Source organism: Syngnathus typhle, linkage group LG15 (genome assembly GCF_033458585.1).
Source record: "Syngnathus typhle isolate RoL2023-S1 ecotype Sweden linkage group LG15, RoL_Styp_1.0, whole genome shotgun sequence".
Classification (NCBI taxonomy): Eukaryota; Metazoa; Chordata; class Actinopteri; order Syngnathiformes; family Syngnathidae; genus Syngnathus; species Syngnathus typhle.
The window spans coordinates 5079876-5100467 of record NC_083752.1 but is presented as its reverse complement, the minus strand read 5'-3'; the positions used below and the strand labels follow the sequence as shown (position 1 = coordinate 5100467).

General features: G+C 41.3%; 1 protein-coding gene across 16 annotated transcripts in view; it reads left to right on the top strand.

The window, feature by feature from the left end:
* auts2a (activator of transcription and developmental regulator AUTS2 a) overlaps positions 1-20592 on the top strand; it is a 174078-nt gene that overhangs the window by 95152 nt on the left and 58334 nt on the right. For all 16 annotated transcript variants that reach the window (XM_061298606.1, XM_061298595.1, XM_061298600.1 and 13 more), the window contains one exon: positions 12574-12603. In XM_061298606.1, the coding sequence (XP_061154590.1) occupies positions 12574-12603 (30 nt within the window). The remainder of the gene's footprint in view (positions 1-12573; positions 12604-20592) is intronic.

Sequence of the window (20592 nt, the reverse complement as noted above, 5' to 3'; positions counted from 1 at the left end):
GGTTCATTATGCGCCACATAGGACACCATTATTAGCCCCATTACACACAGTGACAGCAGCACATTCATTCTCCTATACCTGCTTTTTAAAGCCACCCATTAATAATGAGGACTGCAGTGGGCTTTGTCTAAGAAGAAGGTCATTATAGAGCAGGCTTCTATTTGTCAAAATTACTTCATAATCACAGGTCACAAGAAGGCTTTTTGCTTTGCTTAATTATCCACTGGGTTAACCATCCATCAATTTTCTATACTGCTTGTCCTTAAGGTCGCAGGGGAGTCGATCCCAGCTGACTTTGGACAAGAGGTGGGAAAGACCATGGTCAGGTCACCAGCCAATTGCAGGGCAAATATAGAAAAATAGACATTTACCTTCTTGAAATAACCAAATAGCTTAGCCTAACGCTAACAACTGGCACAAAAAGCCACCTATAAGTAAATAAATGAGTATTGGGCATTATGATTTTATAAACACAAATGGTGAAGCAAAACATGTAGACAGCTCTATCAAGGTCAGTTTAGTATGTATTAGAAGTTGCATGAATTCAGATTATGTTGTGAAAGTCTGCGTCAATTTGTCGCTGATGACCTGATTTTTTTTTCTTTTTAAAAAAAATAATTGCTGGAGGTGGGGAGTGTTGAGACCAAAGCCGTAACAGTTTCTTTGCCTTTGTATGGTAGAGAAAATATTTCCACTAGCTAGTATTCAGTGTACAGTGCAGTACAATTACACAGCTTTTATCAGAATGACCTCTTTGGCAAACTTCACGAATTGAAGGAGACATCTGAGCCCCTTCATACTTCCTTCCTGCCCTTGTTTTATCCAACAGACTTGCTTGAATGGATAATAGAGTCCTTTTTGTCCAAAGAGGGATAATGGAGGGTGGAGTGGTTCCTTTGGCAGACTACCATCACTTCCATGCTCTAGAGAAAACCAATACAGGTCCTATCAACTGATATATGACACTAATACACTGGCTGACTCGGGCCCTAAACAGAATAGAGGAATTGTTTTGACTTTTGACTGGTCGGTGGATCTATGACTCCCAGGTACCGCACTGTCTGGCCCTCGAGACTGCTCTAATTGCTTTACATCTGTACAAAGGTTTCTTGTAATCGGGCCTTCTCCCTCCATTTGTCTTCCTTTCAGTCTCCTTGTGAAGGCCTTAATTGGTCTTAGTGGGGCTCTTTTTTCCATTTAGCTCCCGGGCCTGAGCCAGAGGAAGACTTAACCTCAGGGGGCAGTTGGTTTTGCTGGCTTCGAGGGCTTGCTTGATTTCAGAAGAGAGGAATTCAATACTTCCTCTACCTTAAACACTTTAATTAATGTTCTCCTGACAAGCCTTTGCACGTAGCTTCTCATGAGGGCGGTTGTGCTCATGGGAGCTGCATAAGAATCAAGACTTGTTCTGCTTTGTGAGAAAATCTCCCGCGTAGTCTCTGGTGGCCAATCGACATTTTGAGAGAATGTGAGAAGCGGAGTTTTTTTCAAGATAAGGTTTGTGCTGTTAAATTCTATATCTTTTTTACTTTTCTGTGTCAATTTTCTGAAATGCTCAGTATTTCCACCTTCATTACATTGAAGGTATGTTGAGCCTATTTATAAAGAAGTTTGAAGTTAGCCTAATGTCAGAAATGCAGCTATCAATTGTGAGCTCGCTGTTTGGTTTTGCCCTACTCTGCTCCCTGGCATTTCCTGCTGACTGACTGATATGGCGCCGTGCTGCCAAGGCTTAAATAGCAGCTGTAAGCGTCCAGCTGCTCTCTGCCACACTCCACTTGTCCCCAGATGGCTCTGAGACGTTCCAGCAGCCCTCCGGAGAAGCGCTCATGAGGAAAGTGTTATGGAGTGGCTCTCCGAAACACCAGGGAGCATCCCTCACCGCACCAAAGCCACCCTCCTGCTTCTCCAACCGTCATGCCAAGAGCCCAAATTAGGGCAGGACTGTTCCAGCAGTTTCTTTTGCCAATTTACCAATGGGATGCACAGATGGCGCTGTCCACAGCATAAAGCAGGGCCCGAGAGAAGTGGGACGGAGGGATCTAGGAGAGAGCCCGTGCCATGGCTGGCCTAGAATGCCACTGATATCCCTCAGGAGAGGTTCTCGTTGGTTCCCAGCAGATGACCAGCCAAAGTCTGCTGCGGTTCAGAGGTGTTGTAGCAAAATGTTTGCTTTTGGCCAAATAAGTGGGTCGATTCCGATGCAGGAACAGGACTGGTGCACAGGATGCAAATAGAAAAGACAAGGAAAGGCGCATTCTATAACAATAAAACCCGTGGCGTTTATTTGAAGTGGACTTTTAAAATCATTTGTCACATTGTTGACTCAAGGTCCTGTATGGACCAGGGGTCTCATTTTGGGTGCCCCTAGCCTCTGTTCTCTTATCTGTCATTTCCTGTGGCCAGCAAAATAGGAAGTACGTCCAAGAAGTGGAGCTCGACCAAAGAGGGAGGGGGGGGGGGGTACTCCTTGCTCCGCTGACCTCAATGTTATTCTTTTCATGACAGGAAACATGCATAACCGTGAGCCCACTAATGCGAACCACATTCCAACACATCTTGATCAAAGCCAGACTGCCTGGACAACAAAGTGCCCATAATGCCACATTTTGACCATATAATTGGAAAGTAATTATATCTGACAAAACACTCCATCGAGATTTTTTTTTCCCCCCTCTGTTTCTTTTCCTCCTCCCCAGTGTCTTTGTTCTGTAAGAAAGCCCAGTTAAGAAGGCTTGTAATAAACCATGTGGGATATTGTGTGCTGAGTTGGCTTGAAAGCTCTCGAGTGGAGCTAAGGGTAGGTCAGTTTTTATTGGCGCACAATTGCTTATTCAGAGACTTTATAACAACACTCAAGGGTAGCAGTAACCAGTGGCCCAGAAAAACACTGGTGCCTCTTATGACAACTGACTCTTATTCCCCAACAAGACACCACTTTCACTCAAAACTCTCTTCACCAGCCTGGATTTGATTATTTACTCTGATAACAATCCAAAGTAGAGTCGAGAGACTTTTGTTGTCTTCCCATATCCTCGCTAAAGATTTATTTATATCTTCTATGTATATTTACAATATGCTTTGTACAAAGTTATGCTTGTGCAAAGAGTGGTTTAGTTTGGCATTCAAAGTCGGGAAATAAAAAGGCTGACTGCAAAGGGGAAGAAAGTGTTGTTCCATGAGGCTTTGCTCCAAATGAAACATTAGAGTTCTGTCAGATGGGAATGATTGGAACAAGTGGTGACAAGGAAAGGAATGGTCAGCCAAATGGTTTGCCGCTCGATTTAAACGTTTGGCGCTGATTTAGCGTCATTTCAATGGTAATTGCACATCCATTTTTTTATTCTCATGTACTATTAAGGGCGATTGTAGTGGCTGCAGTTTTCCTCGAATCACTTTTAGGGTAAGAATTGGGCTAGCCTGGTACTTAATCACAGAACTACGCATTGGGTGGCCACTGAGCTCACACCAAGCTCGGACAACTGATTTTTTTTCCCACTGTGCTGCATGCATTGTTGGAGTCACACCGTACCATTTTTAATGCTAATTATTACGTACCAATTTTTTATCATCCTCGGCCAGGTTGTCACCCACTGAGCCTACAGTACTTGATATCCTGCTTATTTCCAATACGTTGTTGTGAAGGAGGGAGGAAGCTGGATGAACGTAGAGCTGGGGAAATGTATAAATAGCCCAAACAAACACACAAACAAAAAGCCTCGTGTTTATTAACACCCATGGGATAAGACAGGAGGTGAGTGCAGGAAATCATTAGCACTAGAGTCAAACTACGCTCGTTTGATCTTACTGATGGAGGAGCAAATATAATTTGGTGCGCTGCGAGTAATTTGTTTTAGCACTTAGCATGGGTTCCTTTTAATTTCGTTCTGCCTCGCATTCATCTTTCAGAATAAATATTTGTATTTTGTACAAAGCGCTTCTTTGTAAGCCTCGCAGCTCAAAGAGCAGCTCTCAACAACAACTAATGTTTATTCATATTTGCTTGTTTGCATCTGTTGTAGACAGTGACAGGAGCGTGTAGTGTATGCTTCTATTTGAATAGTTTCTGTATAATGAGGCGACTCAGATGTAGCCCGTGACAGCTCGCAAAGGGAGGGAGAATAACGAAGTGTTTTTTTTCTCCCACAGCGGCTCTAATTATCCGGAAGACGGTGCTGAAGCTGCTGCATCTGTTTTCTCTTTTTTTGTCTCACCTTATGTCCTCAATTTGGAGGAAGTTTTTGACGATGCAGCTGTTTCCAAAATTTCCAGTTCACGTAAATTAGCCATTGCCAACAAATGGTATTAAGAGCAACCGTATTTTCCGCACAATAAGGCGCACCTAAAAACCTCCAATTTTCTCAAAAGCCTTATAATCAGGTGCGCCTTATATATGGACCAATATTGAGCCACTACAGCAGGCGTGTCCAAAGTCCGGCCCGCAGACCAAATGTATATATCTTATATATGGACAAAGTTTTAAAATGGGCCATTCATTGAAAGTGCGCCTTATAATCCGGTGCGCCTTATATATGGACAAAGTTTTAAAATGGGCCATTCATTGAAGGTGCGCCTTATAATCCAGTGCGCTTTATAGTGCGGAAAATATGGTAGTTTAAAAGGCCATATGTAATGTAAATAACCGGTCACAAAATTTCTTTTTATCATCCCTAATGGAATGTAGGGTGTTGCCGTAAATGTTGTTGGCATCCAACTGTGGAACCTTCTCTCGTTTTTTTATTTCACGTTTATCACCTTGCAATTCTCACGGACAGACGACACCACACACAACAATACACTTTCGAGGGCAAGAAAATGTTTTCCTCTCGTTTTTAAAAACACAACATCTACAATTTAAATTGCTTTTCTTCTCACTACTGCAAATTGTTTGAGCAGACCTGGGCTTCAAAACAGGAATGACCCTGAGAGACACGAGTCTCTGATGTATGTGTCATAATAATATCCCATTTATCATTTAGGAATCACAGACATTAAATTACGTCCATTTTCAGGGGCTGGAATGTATTAAGTGACTTCACTGCAAACATTCTAGTAATTTATTATACTTACATTACAGATTGTTTTATTTTGAATAACCCCCCTCATTTGCAAATTCTTCCACGTGGGTTCTGGCATGGTCCTTAGATTGATCAGATTGTACAAGTATACGCAATGAATTGGCGTCATGATTTCAGATACATGTCATCATCTTGTTGTAAGATTATAGATGTTTGCAAATGCATTAGCATGTCTAGCTGCCAGCACGGCCTGACAAACAGCATGTGTTCTAATGGGAGGGCACCGAGGCCCTCTCCATACCTCAGCTGTGTGTCTGGCAGAGCCTGCAGGGGTTGTTAGCATTGACAGCGCCAGTCTTTCTGCATGAGACTTGGAGGCAGATTGTTGGCAAAGCTAGGTTGTTACTCTCTGATGGGTGTCAGCTGGCTGCCAGCCTTTTCCTCCTCCGCCACCTTGCATCCATTCCCATCATGGTGTATGTAAAAAAAAAAAAAAGAAACTTTATGGAGCCTCATAATGATACGTGGCAAATGTGCAGCACAGGGGTGATTGTTAACTGCGGCAGCTGCTCAGATAGCCTGGATGATGGAAAATCAGTGGGACCTCATTTTGCTTTGCTAGTATGAATATTAATGGCTCGTTTCCAGGCCATGGCTAATGATGAGGAAAATTCCCTAATAAAAACTTGATGTGATGGGCAACGACCCGAGGGGTCACTGGAGATATTCAAAGTTAATAGTGTGCCATCAGGTGTGAGGAGTTAAGTGATTAGAGGCACGGAACCTAATCCTGATGCACCCCCATTCCCCTTGCCTCCCTCCCTCGGCCAAGAATCAGTATGAGGGAAGGGCAGGAAGTGGGAGAAGAGAGAGGCTGCTATTCATTGACAGTAGCTGTGCACCTTATCCTTAACTAAGTCATGAAGTAATTCTAAAGCAGGGGTGTCAAACTTATTTTTGTCACGGGCCGCATCATAGTCATAGTTTGCCTCAAAGGGCCATTAAAATTGTCAACCCAAATAAATCGTATTGTATATATAGTATAGGCTACACAACAAACGGATGAATTTCTAGTTTTCAAAACAAAGAATAATAAAACTGTTCAAATATTTAAAAATGAAATATTGAAATCAAATCAAATATTTTTGATGCACGATTTCTTCGCGGGCCACCTAAAATGATTTGGCGGGCCGTACCTGGCCCCCGGGCCTTGACTTTGACACAGGTGTGCTAAAGGTTACAATATAAGCTTTAATATACTTTACAAGATGTTAGATTGTTTCAGAATTTGTTCCAACATTGTTTAAATATACCGTTTTTTTCCATGTATAATGCGCAAAATTTAACTCATTTATTGTCCTAAAATCTGGGGTGCGCATTATACATGGGTACAAAAAAAAAAATTATTATTATTATTTGTTTTTTAAATCCGGATATCATACAGAGGCCGCCATTACAGATGCGCTTTCTTCTCTGCTGTTCACTTCAAACACGCTCCATACGAACACAATGCTCTCGTATCAGACGCTTGCTAGATCACCTGCTCGTTTGCTGTCACAATGTACCCTACACAAATCCGAAACATTTCTTCGCTATTGAGTATGCTAGCGCATGCGCAGTGATAATGACCGGCAGAATAACATCCGGTTGTTCCCAAAGATGATCTTTTTTCTGAAATAATTTTACGTTCACGGACTTAAGTAGGAGTCAAAATTTGGGTGCGTATTATACATGGGTACAGGCTTTTTTCCAGCATCACCATGACATTTTTAGGGTGCGTATTATACATGGGGGCGCATTATACATGGAAAAAAACGGTAATAGTAATTATTATTATTACTATTATTATTATATTTCAAAAAACATATTTTATTTTTTCCAATTAAATTTTCCCGAGTTTAACCCATATTACTAGTTTAGTGTAGTGCCAATTTTCTATATCGCAAAAATCTGACATTTTGGACATTTTTTACATCCAACGTATATTGTTATAGCTGTACGGACTTAATACAATCCAGATTTAAAACATGGTCTCTGAGTGAGTTGAAAGCAGAATATAATATATTAAGAATGCACTCCGGGGTAGTGAAACCATAGGTCACAGGCTATAAAGTTCAGATTATTTTATGGTAGGCTTCATTTTTCTGCCCTTCTTCCACGTCATCCCTCCCTTAGCTCAAATTCACCCTGTGACTGGAATTCAGACTTTGCAGTCAAAGAGAAAATTTTGTGGCTCAGCCTTTACATCTGAAAGGAAATTGCATTCAGATGTTAGCTTGCTGCTTTTGGCCGGTTCTTCACATCTGGATCAGACCAAAAGTCTGGTCCTCCCTGACGGAACGTTTTTGGCTGCCTTTGCCTTATATGACTACATAGAAGCGCAAGCTGTTTTCTTTTGCTTTTGATTTCTTTCCAGCTCTTTTGTGTCCAATACTTTTATACGACAGCTTGACATTAAGCAGATGTTGTGGAAATTGCATGTTCAATGTCATCGCTGCGGAGCCAAACTCATTTTAAAGAGCTGACCCAGTCAAGCATGTCATGTTGTATTTCACTCAACGAGCTGAACTTTTACACGTATTTACAAAAAATGTCTTTCATAGAAATTGTTAAATCAAAATTTCATCTGCTGGCCAAAAAAAAGTTCAGGCATCAAATAGGATGAGGTCAGTTTAATATTTTTGTTATTTCATCTCCCATTATTTTATTTTTTATTAATGCCCTATGCTGACTTCAAAATTATTAAATTGTACCAGTCTTGTTATTTTTAAGTAACATGGCAGGAATTTTCTATTTACCATCAATGAATAGATCTATTTTTAGAAATCTCCATACATAGGACACACCGGGTTACTTCAAATTAAGAGAAACAAATGAGTACAGCGAATAAGTCAAACTTTAGTCAACTTCAATATCCATCAACATAAGACGCCATGTCGATTGGTGAGAAGATGAAATGATTTGAAGTACGCCTGAAAATATACGATAAAAATGGGACGAGAACTCAACAAACTCTAAGCTTCAGCTAACCTGTGACTTTAAACAGTCTTTGTTTGGGCCTTTCATCTAAATTTGTATGTTCTCCCGCTGCTCTGTGGCTCCACTACAAAATGTAAAGGACGACAATTGAAATATTTATCTGTGCCCAGAATTTGTGAATTGGCATGTCAAAAAAAAAAAATCCATTCGTCAACTTGGTCCCCGTGAATAATGTAGTATTGCCCCAATGGCCAGCAGTAGGACAAGGCATGCTGCCATATCACGCCGTTATGGCAGAGAGGCGCTCTGGGCTCCGAGATGGCAATCAAGGCTTGATTTGCCAACACATTTCCAATGATTAAAATGTAATTAGCACAAGCGAGCACCTCCTCCCCAGCTAATTTCCACACACGCTGTGACAGGCAGGCGGTCGACGGCAACCAGGCCCCAGCAGCAGATGGAACAGAATGCACCAGGAGGGAGGGGCGGGGGCGGGAAGGGTACCATTTTGCCCTGCGACTGTTTGTATCCGAAAACCATCAGGATGCTCAGCTATATCTGGAAGGAGCTGTTAGCGAGGAGCCCTCGACAACACCTCATTAAATTGGCACCGTCAGAGCTGACCGTGGCAATGGCTGCCATCGCTCATGCTGTTCCTCCAGCTTCCAGGCATGCAAGCATTCCTCCCCCTCTTTTTTTTTAACCCCTTCAGCCATGCTAAAGGACAGCCTGGCTCAGCCTGATAAACAGACCCCGTCCTGTGAGCAAAGGGATGCTTTCATGAAACCACTATCAACCATAATTAATTATTTGGTCATGGATAGAGAGCAGCTTTACCTGAGGCTTCACGGGGTACGACCATGTGCAACCACTTCACATCCAGTTCCATTTTAGGAAAATGTGTAACTCTGCAGGCCGATTAGAAACCAAAATTCGGTTCCATTACTTTCAACATATTTGTCTTGAAAACATCATATGTTAGTCATTTCAGACCAAAGGATTTCTCCGAGGTTTTGTTGGCAAAGGTAATGTCGTAACTTGCATACCTCTTTTATATGTGTGATGTGGTTAGGTCTGCAGTTCAGATTTTTTTTTTTTGCAGCGGTGACTTGCTCCTGCGGTTGATAGTTTAGCTGTAACATTTCGGATTCGGTGCATGCCTTCTAATGTTCCCCTCTGCTTTTCAAGAAGTATTACTCACATATGGGGAGGATTTAAAACACGAACAATTCACTCTGACTCAAAGCAATGTAAACAAAGGCTTGATGCTCAGACAGAAGGGAAAGAAATTTATAGGAACGTGCGGCCAAAAGCAAGAGCCCAATGAGAGTGCTCCGTCCGGATACTGGCCAACATCAACAACTCTTAGAGTTAATGTTTGACAATCTTGAGTTACTTAAACTCAACACGAGGTTCTTGTTATAGACTATAATACTGCCCTCTGTAAATGGTAGAGAGCACTTTCTTTTGTCAGCTGGCCCCCTTTCTGGACTTATGGTTTGCTTATTGTACGTGACGGTTGCTTTGAGTGAAAACCTACCTGCGTCGATTTCAATGGCACCACTGTTGTGATTTTAAATGAAAATGATTATTTTGTAAGAAATGTAAAACTGCTGGAATAGAACGGACTTCGTTTTGATGTGTAGCGTTTAAATAAGGTGCTGGCGATTTATTCATGAGTTGGCATTAAGCGTGATTGGAGCGGGAACTAATTTTTGCGAGTCAACCTTTTAAATAATAACATGCACACAGTGGTGGAATTAGATATTCCTCTCATTGTTGATGATTTTTAAATCATTGCCAGATATGTTTACACCACATTGATCTGTTTCTTTGTCCATTTCTGATTTTAGTGAAGATCAAAAAGACATTTGTTTCCCCTGTTTGAAGATATTTACTTATTTATGCTATGATGACTCAGTGAGTGACAGCTCAGGCTTGTTTGTATACGTGGGATATTTTTTTTATCATTATACAGTCATTTGTTAGCATTTTTCCTTTTGTGTGAAATCTCCTCCCATGAAAGGATGATTTTATTGTTTGTGCTTGCATGTCAAGCCTGATTTTCAGCTTATTATTATAAAGGTATTTTCATTTTATCAACTTTCTATTCTATTCCCCCATTTGTTGCTCTGGGAAATTTACATACCTCTATTCCCATGGAAAAGAACATAATGATAGCAATTTATTTTATTTTCTCTTCCCGCACTAGCAGCTCGAGCGCTTCGTTTAGCGCTACCTGCGAATGCGACAGGCGGCGAGATGAGAAGTGAAAGAGTGCGGTTGATTAAATCATCATCAAGTCGCAGCACAGAAAGTCAATTCTGCTTGCCGTCTAGAATGATATCCTTTTATCTTAAAGTAATGAGCTATGGCACTTTTGCATCGGATAATACGATGAGTTCCATTAGGATGTTCCATTTGCTTCGCGAGCGAGGGCAAGTCATTCCAGCCGGCTTCTCTCTTGGCAATCAAAGCAATCGGCTACGAGAGCACGAAAGGGGAAAAGAGATAAAGAAGAACTGGGGAGAAAAAAAAAAGTTGTGCCCGTGATAGATAAAACGCAAATAATGTTGCTTATTTGAACCTGTCGCACGCCCGTGTTCCCGATTGCGTGCCGTGTACCGTCGGAGGAGTCGCTAATGAGTACTCAGTGTGCTGTCACGTTCTGACAGGCCTGAATAGATTGAAGTTGTCGAGGCAGCTGATATTGGGATTTTGTCTGCGGCTCCATTAGTCGCTTGTGAGTGGGAGGCACGACTGACAATTTATAACAGATGTTACTCTTGATCCGAAAAGCAAATTGGATGTATGGAAATGCAAACGCATTTGTTTAGCTATTTGCGCTTGTTTGTACTAGTTCGCCACGCTTGCAAGGGTACAGAATATTATGCGGGCTAAGACAATGATGTCATTTGGTCATTCTTACTGTTGTGTTCAGTGTCGTACGGTTTTCTTAGTCACTGTAATACTTTAAAATCCAAACTAGACCTGGGACTGTATGGTATATTTACCGTATTTTCCGGACTATAAGGCGCACCGGACTATAAGGCGCACCTTCAATGAATGGCCCATTTTAAAACTTTGTCATTATATAAGGCGCACCGGACTATAAGGCGCACCATTAATGGATCATGTCAGATTTTTAATCCAAATCAAATCATTCTCTATTTTATCTTTTTTATTTCAACTTCATACGCAACAAATTACTTTATAATCACAAAATAATGATCTATAGTCTTTTTGATTCATTATTCATAGTCTTCAGCGGGCCACTTATGATTGATTTCATGACACAATGCTTCGGGTCAGTTTAAATTTAGGAATTTGGTCCATATATAAGGCGCACCGGACTATAAGGCGCACTGGCGGCTTTTGAGAAAAGTTTAGGTTTTTAGGTGCGCCTTATAGTCCGGAAAATACTGTAGCCTGAATTGTTTTTATTGTTGACCAAGAGAGAAGAAGATGTGGACAAACATGACTGTCCTTGACCTTTGGCACCACCTGACCTCACAAATGTTCCTTTGTATGAATGAACCCGAATTCTCCCAAACAAATCTTCCCAATAAAGTGGAAGAGTGTGTGCGTCCAAAATGTTATCCTAACTCAGTTCCTACAGGCCAATTGTCCTTTCTAATTCGAACCTTGACTCCCCGTTCTCATTTATTCATCCTGTCGAGAAGGTTGTTGGCGTTCACAGTACTGGGGATGGATGTCGGAATGTTCTAGAGAGAGAGAAATAAAGAGCAAGGGAGCGTCTGAGGAGTGTTTGCCCAGTGCGTTTATTGCCACTGCATAATTTATGAGTTGCTGGAGCTGACCATCATGGCAGCATGCCGCCGGCTGCCCCAGGGGCCATGTGGGACAGGCCTGTAAATTGGATGCTATGCTCCTGCTGAGCTCGCATGGCCCCCTTTTAGCATCCAGTCTGAGAAACATACCCGAGCAGCCACATGGCTTCTACCTTAGGCTCCAGATCAGCAAAAAAAAATAAAAAATAGATTGAAGCGAGAAAGATGGAGAGCCAAGACAGAAGTGCCTTCTGTCGCTCACTCCCAGGGCTGTCAATCTTTTCATCCTCGCAAATATATGATGCCAATCCCTGCCTATATTCCCCCCCAGTGCCTTCTTCATTACTGACTTCAGTGCTTCTCTGCACCTCAGCCATATGCACAACTTTGGGGCTGCCAGTCACCCAGCGTGACACTAATTAGTTGATAAAGAATTAAGTGGACCTTGAAATTGAAATTGGAAGAGGGTGGGGAAAAAAAATCAAATCTAGCCACCTTTTTCCTGTCTCCATTGACAAGGTTGTCTTGGTTCTCTCCTTTTTCATCCCAAGCCTCAAGGAACAACACATTCCATGGAATAATAATTGATGTTGTTCTTCTTCATGAGCTTCCAACTCCACAATTAGCTTTTTTGCTAACTTGGGCACATTTGCGCAGAATAATACCAAGATTGAGTCCATTTCTGACATTCACTGTCCTTGGAAAGATTAAATATGCCATAAATTGGAAGTGTGTGACAGTTTCAGATGCATGGAACCTCATCAAGTATCTTTTTTTTCTTTCAGTGTGATACGGAGACTGACCAGGATAGCAAGGTAAGCCTGACAGTTTTTATCCCATTGTGGGTGTGTCTAAATCACTTTTCAAAAAGATTCACTGTTCAGCCTGACAGTTAAATGCAATTATAATGAAACACCCTATGAAGACATACTACCACACTTTAATTAGTTATGGATTTGTTATAAATGTTCTTAATGACCTTCAAAATATAAATTAGACTGCATGTTAGCATATTTGTTTTATCTAGGAATTGATAAGAAAAGCATTTGCATGACATTATTTGAGGTCAAATGAATGTGAACAATTCAAGTATTACCAAAAATATTCAATAATTCAAAGGTTCAGACATTAATATATATATATATGAAAAATAATGCAGCAAATTGAGTCATTACTCAGTGTTGTCCGTTCAAATTGGTCCTGTCTTTGTCGTTTTTTTGTTTTTTTTGGTTTCTGGAAGCAAGAGAGAACATGTTGCCCTGTAATCCCTCAACCGACTGGTTTAATTCACTCAGTCCGCCTCTGACACACAGCGTCGACTACACCTTGCTGTCATTGATTAATTGTGTGTTAAAGTAACAAGAGGAGTGAATTAGTAAATAGGGGACCCCTGTGACATGTCTTCTGCCTTGTTGTTAAGGAGTCATTTGAGCTCCCACATGACTCTTTCACCTCATCACCTCTGTCACTATCTACTCCTGCCAGGCCCTTTTCACTTCTCACCCACTACCCATTTTCTGGATGACCCGGTCTACTTCCCAACCCCCGTAGTGGAGAAGGATGCTAAAAAGAAATCCTTTTAATGGGTCAAATGTATTCCAATGACGACAAACGTATTTAGTTTCCCTTCAAAAGCGGGAAATGGAAAAAGTGTTCCCTGGAGAAATCACGTTCTGCCTGTGTAGCAGGTCTCCGCCATGTCGACTGCCAGGCTCTGATAAGACACTATTTGGATCTCAGAATATGCATGTATGTGTGTGCGGAATCTTGTTTGTGTGTGCGTGCTTGGAAACTATAAGAGCCTTTGTGCCCGCTCCAAAACAATAGCATGCAGAATCTGGAATAGTTTCATATCATATCTAGAAAATGAGCAACTGAGCAAGAGAGAAGCATTCCCCATCAGACTTACAAAAATGAATCTTTTATGTTAAACACTTACTCAAGCGTCATCATTCAGCTACACAGTCTGGGCCTTGATTTTATAATATCGTCAGGAGGCAGTCGCTCTAGACTCATTACTGCTTAAATGATTTTGCTTATAAGTGGCATCTTGAAATGACTACTTTAATATTTTAGGATGAATAGGCGCCGGCGCTCTAATGCCTTTCAAATGAACCATTCATAGATTTGCAGCCTTTACAGGTATTAATCACATTGGAGCTTTTAGAAATTATATTATATTATATTAGTATATTATATTATATGTTATGATATGATATGATATTCCATCTTCTTCCCGTTATGGAATATAATATAATATTTAATATATTATATTGTATTTATTATTTTCATTATATTATATATAAGTGTTTATCTGATCTGACAGCCTCCACAAACTCTGTGTGCTATTATTTTAAACATATTTGCATTGTTATTCACGGCCAAGCCAGACCTTACCGTAAATGTAGCGTAATGCGTGTAGTCATATGGGGCAAGGGATCTAAGTGGGTGCTTTGGAGCAGCCGGAAGAACCTGTTTGTCCTTGACATAAAATACAATTTGCTATTTATCTCCCTTTATTGTTTTGCTGTGTTTGCCCTCTGGCAATTCTCACACAAGAGTTGTGTTTCTCAACGACTTGGCAGCACTGTACATAAAACCAGTTTACAATCCTACCCACCCACCCCCAACCCAAACCCGCCCTCGCTGCGCCGCAGTGGGAAAGAAGAGTAATAAAAAGGAAAGAGCAACTTGTCAGCGTTAAAAGATTATGTGTTTTGCCCCCCTCCAAAGGAGGAGAGTGGTGTTTACAGGCTTGAGTGGGTGCTCACTAGGTTGAGGCTGAGGCTGATTGCACTAGAGTACCCTGTCAGCTAGTGATTTGTCATGTACTTTATCATCCTTGTCACTCTGCGGAGCGTTGTCATAGGTAACGTCCCCGCCCGGCCCCCTCCTCCTCCTCCTCCTCCCCCTTATGCTTTGTACTCAGTCAGTGCAGGAAATTTGTATTTACTTTGGGGGAGTGTAATTTGTTCCTCATGGATAATATGACCCTTAGCGGAGCCGGATCACGGGTTAGTTGAAGTGATATTTTCCGGTAATGGTAGTCGTACATCATGGCTGTCAGGGCGGGTTAGGAGGCGAGCACATTATAGCTCCATTTTAGCACTGCAGGCATCTGGGATTATTTTCCATAACCAAGTATGACATGACCGCTCTGCGGAGTGCATTAAATTTTTACTAGCTTTTTTCCCTCCCCCTGCAACTTCTGTGGCTTTACCCCCGGTCTGGGTCTCAGGGCTGCCACAGTGATGGATACCCCCACCGAGTCCCAGTAGCCCTGTCCAAGGTTAGCGGGTGTCACGGACCTACACGGCTCCCCTCCATCCAATAAGTGGCAAATCTCTGCTCCCTGTGAGGCACGTTCACACAGGAACATGGCTCACCGCCGTCGCATATAAACACAGCCACAGGAAATGAGTCACTGCGTTGGATGTGGGAGAAGAAAAAGAGCTGCGTCTCATCACGCCCAATTGCCAACCTCGTGGATGCTTTGTAGGCCAATCGGAAGTCAATCTTATGCTGTCATATTGCCTTAATTGCATACTGAGAGTCTTTTGGGGTTTTACCATAACGACTCAGTTTATACCAGCTTCAGTGGATGTAAGTACTCCACACACAAGTTTGATTAAATACCCATTTTTTGTGGTATAATAAAATTGGACCAAGATGAATCATTGAAAATAAACTTTGATGAGGGTTAAGGGGTTGGGGCTAGGGTTAAGGTTAGGGTGACCTAACCAATGACCGACTGAAAACTCTTGCTGGGTTCAGAATTGATTAGTCATATTCAAACGCTGTGCTTCTGATTAACCCCAAATAAGGTTCAGTTGTTGAAGTAGTATTTTCCTGATTTAGTCGTTGTTCTCTGTATCTTCTCAAGAACATCACATGACCAAACCCAGAAAACAGGCAAGTTGTGACGGTTGTTACCTGAGGCTTTATAGGCACTGCCGTGTCAGTTTCAGTTGACAGCAAGTGGCAAAACGGCTGAATAAAAGAATTTGCCTAATTCATATTCTACCAATGCACTATTAATCCGAATGTAAGTATTTTCTGGACTATAAGGCGCATCTAAATATCTAACATTTTCTCAAAAGCCAACAGTGCACCCTATAGTCCGGTGCGCCTTATATATGGACCAAATTCCTAAATTTAAACTGGCCCAAAGCATTGTGTCATGAAATCAATCATAAGTAGCCCGCTGAAGACTATGAATCAGGAATCAAAAAGACTATGGATCATTATTTTGTGATTATAAAGTAATTTGTTGTGTCTGAAATTGAAATAAAAAAGATGGAGAATGATTTGATTTGGATTAAAATCTGACATGATGCATTAATGGTGCGCCTTATAGTCCAGTACGCCTTATATACGTAAGGACAAAGTTTTAAAATGGGCCATTCATTGAAGGTGCGCCTTATAGTCCGGTGCGCCCTATAGTCCGGAAAATACGGTAATAGGGGCACATATTATTGACTTCCCCTTAAATGACATTTCACGACTTCTGAAATACCCATGGTCTCTTTAGGAATGAATCAATTGGAGTTCAATTTGACGAGAAAGCGCATAACAGCAGTCGTACAGAAAAAAAAATCCCAAAGTAGTGATAGGATTTCCACTCCCTCTTACACCTACCATATATCTTCCATTTCTTGGCAGCAAGGTCAGCAGTTTAAAGTCCATCTCTGGCCCTTGACAAATGGCAAACCACCCCCCTCTGCTAATCAGTCCAGTCTCCGAGGTGTACGAGCAGGCGGAGCTCATTAGGGAACCCTAGATGAGAAATTAATGTGGAAATTGTAGAGCTGGCGGAGAGCCGCGTTGATGGGGGGGCCGTGCCGGGGGGGTGCATCCATCTGATGGATGACCTGACCAGCAGGCAGCAACACTCTCCAGACAGTCCGGCACATGTGCTAATGTACCCACGCACCTGTCCACGCTTCCCCCAAGCCAAGAAAACACCAGAGTGTGACTTCTACACCCAGCAGCACAGTAATATGGCCATCGGGCAAGCAGGATATCAAAACCGAAAAGGTCAATAATGAGACGCTTCTGCCCTCAATGTAAGATCGATCATTAAATAGAAAAAGACGCCTAAAAAAGCCAGGATGCTATGCAAGTATTTTTTTTAACGTATTGGATTAATAATTGAACACAAGTCATCCTGTTTTTGCAAATATAGTTTCAGATGATGTATAACCACTAAAAGTAAAAGACGACTAAAGCGTAAATGAGACTTGACAGAGTGGATTTTATGCATTGGCCTTTTTAACATAGTCACATTTACGTCCTGCTTTACGAAATTCTCAGACGGGGAGTGCTAAATTGAGTTTATTCAGTCAATAGCTTGTACACACTGTTGGCAACAGGTGGAAACGTGATGGAGACCAGGTTTATTTGGAAAAACTATTTTGCACTTTAGGTAAATATACTTTTCAGCATGAAAGATTTGGAAGAGCCCTGCAAGTATAAAATGAAGTTGGCAGAGTTAGTGGAACACAAATAAACATATTACTAAATTAGACAATTCTAGCACTCCAATAATTTGAGGGAAGTCTGAAACCGAAGTTTTGTTTGATTTACCCGAGTGCCCTTTCTGCGGTTAAAAATTAGGACACCACCAAAAAATTCAACTGATGCAAGGAAATGCTGAGTTAAAAGTTTTGTTTGAGGTGGCCGGCTCCAAATAGAACTTTAAAAGTTCAAAATTGCATTTAGAGTTTAAATAAAGACTTTCAATTCTCAAATTTCAAATCCCAAAAGCTTTGATGGCCTTTTGTCAAATGACTATTTGACCTCAACTCAAATTTCTACGACTTCCTCCATTTTTCCTTTTTTTTTTGTCAGTGCTATTTTGTCATTTGAAAGACTAATGTGCTATGATGGCTCCAATCGAAAACATGCTTAAAATAAAAAACAAGAGTCTTTAAAAGTGCTTGCAGGAATAAAACTTGTCATAGTCTGCCAGCCTGAAATTAAAACTGACTTCAATGATTTAACATTTTCTTTAAAGTGCCAATAAAACTATCACATCAACATGCCTAGATTTTCAAAAAGTCTTTGTCAATGAATTATCTAGCTTGTCATAGTGCCATTTCTTTTCATGTGCTGAAACAAAACATGATCCAGACCTAATAAATTCCATTGTATCCTTTAAAAAAAACGAGTTTACTTCTGGGTTGTTGTCACTCATAAGGGACTTAAAACGCCACACATTGCGCATGTGGTAACAGTTTGAAGTTGCAGGCAAGTCAGCACTATTGTTTCAATATGCTCCAAATCTTGTCATCTTAATCTAGTTTTGGGAACCACAACTCGGCAGATGCTACCTCCCTCCAAGCCTTTTGCCGAAGCCAAAAATATGCTTTGTGTGGGCAGGGCTGATCAAAATCAATATTATACCACCAAATCTCAAGCTGTGGTTGCTAGATTGCAAAAATATCCAATAAAATATGTTAAAAGTACTGCTTGAGACATCTGAAGCCATGATTATATTTTTTTTTCTTTTGAAAAGCCGCTTGTAGACACTGGAGAGTACCGTAAATTTTGCTTATATATACCACAGATCTTTTAAATAAAATGTCCTCATTTTTATTCCCAGGATTACCCAAAGAAATCATTTTAGAATATCATAAAAATCTTGAAAAATCCATAGATAAGGCGCACTGGACTATAGGCCGCAGAGTTCCAAACCTCGTGCAAAAGGTAGAGGCTTATAGTCCGGAAATTATGGTAATTAAAATTGCCAGCACGTTTTATACAGTCATCACATGTTAAATTATATTATGGTTGTGTTTTTAAATTGTTCCGCATCAGCTTTCATTATAGTCACCTTTGGCATTAAATACCTCAAGATGATCATTTTAAGCCTGTATTAGGTCCTCATCGTTCTCATCAGTCATCCACAACCAGCAATAAAAGCGAGTAATTACACATTTGAGGAAAGCAAGCGCATGAAATTCAATGTGAAAAAAATGAAATGTAGCACTGACTTGTGTTTCAAAAGCAATAATCCAATTCTCAATGCAAGGTGAGAACACAGGGAATGGAAAAATAATTCAATCACAAGTATGCTTTATTTGAGTGAGATGCTCACTCTGGTGAAAAGAAATGCAATCTCCATCTTTCCTGACCTGGAAAAGAAAAACGTCTTGGGCAAAGTATCTCCATCTATCAAATGCTTTTCAAGTGACTGCCCACGTGTAGCGAAGCTTTAGCGTGGACTTCAGTTATTGTATTTGAAAAGTGAGGAGTGAAAGGAAGGTCCTGCACACCATCGATCCTGCAACATATTTTGTCCAAAACATTACTGTGGTACCACTGGAGTCACTAACCAACCTGAAGCCAACCTTGTTGTGAGTGAGCTCATGAAGCCATCTCGGAGTTTGTGGCAGGGAGCAGAACCTCATCTCTATTTATAAGGCAGCGTTCCCAGTTACTGCTGTTCAATAATGTATGCCGTTAGTCGTCGGGTTCAAACCGGTGTCTCTGGGAACGGGTCACCTATTGGACGGAAGAAAAAAAAAAACTGCTGTTTTTATTCAGCGCCTATATGTTTTCATTCATGGGCTCAGTTGCATCTGTCTGGCCTCTGAGTTTTCAGACAAGGTTAAAGCTTTTCACTGTGTCCGGCGGATGTCAGTCAAGGCCCGGCTCACCTACACATCAGCTCCTCCCGGCCAACTGGGCCATTGACTCTCACAGACCTCTGCCCTTTTATTGCTGCTTTTGTCAAGACAATGATTTCTGCAGGCAGCTTGCTGGCCAGTTGTCTTCCCACTCTCCTAAGCAATCTCACTTCACCCACACAAAATGACTTTATCTTTATCGAAAATCTTTTTTCCATCTGCTGTGTTGGGTGACAGATACACGCAATATGATTTTTAGCTCTTGGCTCTTCATCTTACCAAAACCAAAGACAGGCTACTTCCTGGATTGGTCAGCGGTAACCTCCATGTGGTGCTCTCATACATTTATGCATTTGCCCTGGAAGCCCTGAAGTCAAATATCATTATCTCGCTCAAAAAGTCAAATGTTATTGGCAATGTTGTCATCCAAGATTTAAACAGTTTTTATTTTTATAAGCTTTTTACAGCCAAAATGCAATATTCTTTTTAAGTATGACTGTCTGTAAAAGACCTCCCAACGTGAATTAATTTACTATCTTCATGGGTGCTCAGACATCCTCTGCTCATCATTTTTTGGGCATCCGCAGAACTCTGTATGCACCACAAAACCCCAAAACTACAATAATGATCACTTTGTTAAAGTGAGTTAGTAAATTACTGCATCCTAACATTTTAATAGCTATTCATCCAAACGGCAAAAACCAAACCATTAAGTGGTAGCAATTGGCAATCGATAGTTCTCGTTATTGCTGTAAGATTTAATTTTACTTCCACCGCAATAATACGCTGAAAGGCAAATAAATGGTGGACAAAAATATGGCAACCACATCCTTGTCCCTAAATGCAGAGCAGGTCTGTCAGAAGGACAATGATATCCCAGCATGCATGGCGGCAACCACAAACAACCCTAATGACATCAGGGGCTCCGAGGAGGGTCTGTACTGTAGACCAGCCCCATCAAACATCATTCCCCTTGCAAGTGCCACCGGCGCACTGCTTGTTAGAGGCAGTGTAATTAGGTGGCTGAGCTTGTTGCAAGTAGCCCAGGTCACAGAGGCATGTCCAACCTCTGCCCTGATTGCTCCCGGGGGAATTATTGACAAAACACAGCGAGCATTGCGTGTTGGGCTCTAATTATGTGTACAAGACGTAGACGGCCCCGGGGAAATTAAA